The following is a 5,760-nucleotide window of genomic DNA, read 5'->3' as shown; positions in this document are numbered from 1 at the left end:
TTGTAGGTTTTGAGAGCTTTTTAGAAATTTGAGTCTTCAAATTTTCAGAGTTTCAATTCTTCCTTCAACCAAAGATTCCAAAATGGGAAGATCTCTATTTATAGAGAATTTTCATGATCTTTATATGGACTTGGACTTGGGCTTATTGAGTGTTGGACTTGGGCTTGGGCCTAGACCCAATTTATATATTGGGCTTGAACTTGGGTCCATTTGCCGGTTGAACTTGGCTTGCATCCATTATCAATTTAAATTAAGGGTAATTATAATTAATGACCATTTTAGGAATAATAATTAAAGATATGACAATATTTTAAAAAAATTGTAAATATAGCAAAATTATCGTTGATAGACTTGTATTGCTGATAGATTTGTATGATCTATCCATGATAGATCAATATTTACAACATGGTTTATCGCTAATAGACTTGTATCATTGATATAATTTGACAAATTTTGCTATATTTGCAATTTTTTTAAAATGATGCTATATACTTAATTATTTTACATTTTAATGGCTAAATTTGCAACTATCCCTTAAATTAAAATAACTTTTTTTTCTTTGTATTTTTCCATTTTACTATTTTATCGATTTAAATTTAAAATTTCTATTTATCAACATTTTGATGGCTCTAAAAAAACCCATTAGTTTGGTGTCGAGAAATACTCGTAAAATCGTCATCCGCAGGGCAAAAACCTATAAATGTGGTTTCGCCACCGTACTGAAGCCTTCTTTTCTTCAATCGGTCATTTTGCTATCTGAGTTTCCAAACTATTCAAATCATCCATGGCTGAATGGTCTCATCTCCCCAAGGATCTCCTCTACCTCATTTCCCAACGTCTCCAAAATCCTTTCGACACCATGCGTTTTCGATCCGTATGTTCCTCGTGGAGATCTGTTGTCTCCCCTAAACGCCATACATTACCTGTTCGATTCCCATTTCTTCCAAATCACGGCATATCAGATCCCACTTGGGGTTTCAATCTCACCAAGCGCTCCATTTTCCGTGTTGGCTCTCCCATGGATCACTCAGACGGCTGGTTGATCAAGGTCGAAGAAGATGCCTGCGGAATGATCAAAATATCAAACCCCCTCTCTAAATCTTACTTCAAGCCCTTGCCTAAAAATTTCCCCAAGGTACTAAACTTGTTGAATTTTCCGGTTTTAGAGCTTTGTCAGGAATATGTACTGCACTACCTTAATTTTTGGCCTGTGCGTCATCGCCCTGGCGATGCTGGCGACTTGTATAGGGAGAAGATCGCTTACAAGTGTTTGAATTACGATGGTAGTCAATTCGTTTTGGTTACTATTCATGTTTCTGGAAAATTAGCTATGTTTAAATCGGAGGATGGGCAGTGGAGTACGATTCATCACACTGCATTACCTTATGATGATGTTATTTTGTTTAATGGGGAGTTTTATGCTGTTGATAATTCTGGGGCCACCTTCCTGGTGGAATCTCAACATAAGGTCACTTTGATTGCTGAACCTGTATTTGGTGGCGATAAGAAGATTTTGATGGAATGCAATGGGGAATTATTGTTGGTTGATATGTATTTAACAGTAGACTCTGAAGAGGGCTTTGGTTTGGATGGTGAACCTACTGAAGGTGTTCTACATGAAAAAACAGTTGGGTTTAAGGTGTTTAAGCTGCACCGTAATGGAAGTAAGAAATGGACTGTGGTCTGTGACTTGGGTAACACAATGCTATTCTTGGGGGAAAATTGCTCGTTTTCTGCATCCGCTTCAGGGGTATCTGGTTGTAAAGGAAATTGCATATTCTTTACTGATGGTTTCCTCTGCCCCAATGTGGATGAAGATGATGTGTTTAAGGGTAGTGACATTGCTATATTTGACTTGGAGTTTGGAACCATATCACCTTTATCTGATTCTCCTATGTATTCAAGATTGTTCTGGCCGCCCCCAAGTTGGATCACATCAACGTCAGGAGGAAGCAGTATTCATTCTGAAGGTTTGTTGCGTTTTTATGTACTGTCTCGTTTCATTCATTGCGACCTTTTTCTTGTATTTTGTTTAATGAATGTATTTTGCTTTTCCCCTTTCCTACTGAGACATTGCATCTTTGCGTCTTTCATAATGATTTCCAGTGAGTGATTAAGCTGCTAGTTTGGTCAACATAAGCATAGCTCAAAAGCAATTGACCTTGGACACTTCCCTTGAGGTTGGAGGTTCAAATCCTCATACCACACAATTTGTTGTACTCAATATTAATCTGGTAGCTTGGCTTTGTAGAGTATCTCAATATATTGAACAATATGACCACTGATCTGATTTTCGTTTTGAATATCTAGGACGTTTGGTGAACTTTTGTATGAGTGAAAAAGTAGTTGATGAAGAAAAATAGAAAGGAAAAATGAGCAATGACCAGAATTTCCCCTCTACGGTGAGAAGTGAATGATTAACTAAATTGAAATGGATGTCAAAAGAAGAAATATGACCAAATTATATATTTGAATTACACTGTCTATAGGCCCTTCAATAGGTGTAGATGGAGGAGGGGGCTGGGTGGGAAATGGGAAATGCGCCCTTCAACTGTGTGTTGGATCAAGGGGGTCATTCCTTCAGCTAAGTTCTATAAGATGGTCAAAGTGGTTTTCTGGATGCTTCTGTGTTCTCTGTATGAGTTCTAAATTTATAGGCACTTATTCATTGATGGTCAGTTTGTGATGGAATGTTGTGGAATCTTCTCAACACCTTTGGTGTTTGCTTTATTTTTCCTAACTAGATTCAATTCAAGACATGTTCTTTCTTCTTGATGGTGTCTGCTTCAGAAAGAAACCTTTACTTTGAGCTAACATTGTTAAGAGTTGCTTCGGGAACGTTTGGTCTGAAAGAAATGGAGCTCTGTACTTTTTCTCCCTCTTTGATTTCTCAAAATTGGCGTGTTTTCTCGAAGCCCATTTGGAGATGTGTATTTCATTCTCTAACGAGAATATATAGGTTTTCTATCAAAGAAAGAAAAAGAAAACAAGTATACCGTTCTGTTCTGATTTCATTGTATCTTTGTATAAATCCAAAAGTAATCTTTTATTTATTTCTAACCAAATACTCCACAATAGCTGCAATAAAGATCTCCTCACTCTTTCAGGGGCAATTGCAATCCGGTTGAAAACGACCAAAAAAAAAAAAATTCCAAGGACTTTCTGAGAGAACATGGTCTTGGTCCTCGAAATAGTTTTGCCCAAGGAATGCTAATTGCGGCTTGACTGCAATGTTTGGATGGTGGGTTGATTATTTTTCATGTCAAGAGTACGTCCATTGATTTTGTATAGCACATCCTATTGCCACTATTATCAATGTAGCACGTTTTACTATCTGACTGATTATTTCCTGATGACCCTTTTGTAAGGCTTCCTTTGGCTTCATCTATTAATCTGATTCTTGGTACTAAAGGTCTATTAAAGGAAGGATTCTAGACTCACTTTGTTGTTCCATACCTGGTAAACAAGTCTTTCTTTCATATCAACAAATTTCTTGGCTGTCAGTGATTTGGGCTTAAGGGTACACGTACACACTTCCACCTATATGTGCTTTCTTAAATCTAAATCTATCCCTTTCCCTTTTCTATGGCCGCGATTGCCTCAAGGCCCAAACTCAGGTCAAGAGTTTTCCTCATGAATAGTAGGTCTTACTCAAAAACCATGGCCCATAGTTAACAGGCTGCCTCTTGGGGCTGGCAAATACCTTTTGATTAGATTATACTTCCTAGCCTGAACTGGACCTTCTATTTTCCTCTTGATTATGAAAGCACCCTCATTGATTTGCTCTTTGCTCATCCTTTTGAAATCTACAACACCACTTGGCTAATGAGGCTAGTTCCATCGTCTAACACTTTGTATTCAATGCAACCCACATTTAAATGACAACAAAGTTTCTATTTTTTATTTTACCCAACCATATCACATCCACATTCTTAAGTAAAACCTTTAGTTTATGTCTCTAAACGTCCGGCTGGCTTTCTTGAACCTTTTAACAAAGAAAGATAATATGACATGTGTTAGGCAAAAAATTCCTTTCCATGAGGTTTCTTCAAGATATAATGACTGGAATTGCTTTTCTGAAATTAAAAGGTTAATATTTTGGGGGCAAAACCTGGGTTTTAGAGTTCAAGCACAATGATAATACATGTAAAATACAAGGTTTAAGAATACCTCATTTTAGAAACTTCATCGACCAATTTGTTTTATGAGAGCTAAATAGTGAGAGATTTACCGGTGTTTGAGTTCAATATGTAACCGGAGGATTTAACCTTTAATCTTTTAGTAAAAAATATAATCTCTTAACTAGCCGAGTTATGTTTACTTAGAAAAATTTATCAGCGTTGAAATGTTCTAACTGAAGAGGTGTAGAAATCACCTCCTCTCTTGAAATATAGTGATCTTTTCGCTGGTTTATAATGGAGTTTTTGCATCTTTTTATGACCTTACCTGAACCGAATATATTCTTTAGGTTGTACAATTGTATCCTTGAGTTCTAAAGAGATTTTGCATCATTTCATTTCAGTGGAAAGGGGGAAAACAGGACAAGCTTTGTTGTTATCAAAATATCTCCTGCCTATTTAATTTGAACTCTTTTCGGATCATAAATGAGAAATCAAATTCTTATTTTTTCAGAGCAAAGTCCAGAAGAAACTACGATGCCCCAAGAGGGTTATAATTCTTTGTACCTAAAATAGGATAAATCATTTTCAATTCTAGTTTCATCTTGATATTGGTACTAACCAAACAAGTAAAGTTTGGTCCTATTTCTAAAGTATTGTCAAAGCTAGTGGTAATAGCCTACAAGATGCAATTATCACATTATACTTGAAAATTATACTTGAAACATGTTTGAGAGCGATAGTGAAATGATTGAATATGAAAATCAATTTAATGTTTTGTTTTACACTTTTAATTGCAATTTTAATACCATCAAAATAAAATTACTGGAAAGTGAGAACATCACAAAAATGATTTCAAAATCACCTCCTAGACATGCTCCATTCGTACATACTTGAATATTATCTGAAATGTTATTATGGTGGAATACAACAGGTGCCTGATGTCTTGTCAATGGTGTGAAAATGGAGAATATATATTCCTTTTCCGGTTGTCGTGCTGAACCTCCACTACAACCCTGATGTGGCTTGAACCTGTGGCATGGTTGTCAATTGTCATATTCAATTCCATCTTTCACCTGAAGTTGAAACTCAACAGTTTAAAGGTGATTGTGTATAAATAAAGCACTACTATCATTAATTTGAATACAATTGCTTTGAAGTTTCTAATGTTGCTGCTCTTGCTAAACTTCCATGGATGTGGATAGAGGATCTTAATCATGGGCCTGTAAATTCCCTTTGCTTGTACAAGACAAATTGAATCTTCAACCTATTTTTTTTTAGAAAAACCTATGCCATCATATGGTAATTGTAATTGAGCCTTTCACCACAATCAAAACTTCAATACGTGATCGACCATTCTCTGAATTCCCTTACTGGTAGTAGGGAAATTTTCTAGGACTACTACTTTCATTCATTGATATTGACTAAGGTAAATTTGAAAAAAAATCATTTAAAAAAAATTTAAGGTGTTCCGTAACTTTTCAAAATGCATTTTTAAAAAGTGAGATTGAAAAATAATTCATTTTAAAGAAAACACTAGAACCAAATTATGAGAAAATAGGTTTTTAAGCAAAATTATGTATACAAATATTTATAAAACGATTTAACCAAATATATAAGTGTTTAAAGAAAGCATATTAAA

At 35.4% G+C, this 5,760-nt stretch overlaps 1 protein-coding gene across 7 annotated transcripts; it reads left to right on the top strand.

Moving 5' to 3' along the window:
* Positions 1-618: 618 nt before the first annotated feature.
* On the top strand, positions 619-5,467 carry LOC101209524 (F-box protein SKIP23). Of its 7 annotated transcripts, none has more exons than XR_004217757.1 (3): positions 619-1,970; positions 3,108-3,241; positions 5,053-5,467. XR_004217757.1 is itself a non-coding variant. In XM_011658631.2 (2 exons), exons 1-2 carry the CDS (start codon positions 785-787, stop codon positions 5,058-5,060), a joined length of 1,194 nt encoding a protein of 397 aa, XP_011656933.1. In that variant the 5' UTR covers positions 619-784; the 3' UTR covers positions 5,061-5,467. The 7 variants fall into 7 exon arrangements, 3 of the variants coding, with proteins under 3 accessions (XP_011656933.1, XP_031743914.1, XP_031743915.1); XR_969738.2 differs by lacking the exons at positions 3,108-3,241; positions 5,053-5,467 and adding exons at positions 2,107-2,180; positions 2,311-2,881; XR_004217758.1 differs by lacking the exons at positions 3,108-3,241; positions 5,053-5,467 and adding exons at positions 2,107-2,187; positions 2,311-2,881.
* The last annotated feature ends 293 nt before the right edge of the window (positions 5,468-5,760 follow it).

This window comes from Cucumis sativus, chromosome 6, assembly GCF_000004075.3.
Source record: "Cucumis sativus cultivar 9930 chromosome 6, Cucumber_9930_V3, whole genome shotgun sequence".
Lineage (NCBI taxonomy): Eukaryota > Viridiplantae > Streptophyta > Magnoliopsida > Cucurbitales > Cucurbitaceae > Cucumis > Cucumis sativus.
The sequence above is the reverse complement of the archived record's forward strand: the minus strand, read 5'-3'. Positions and strand labels throughout refer to the sequence as shown.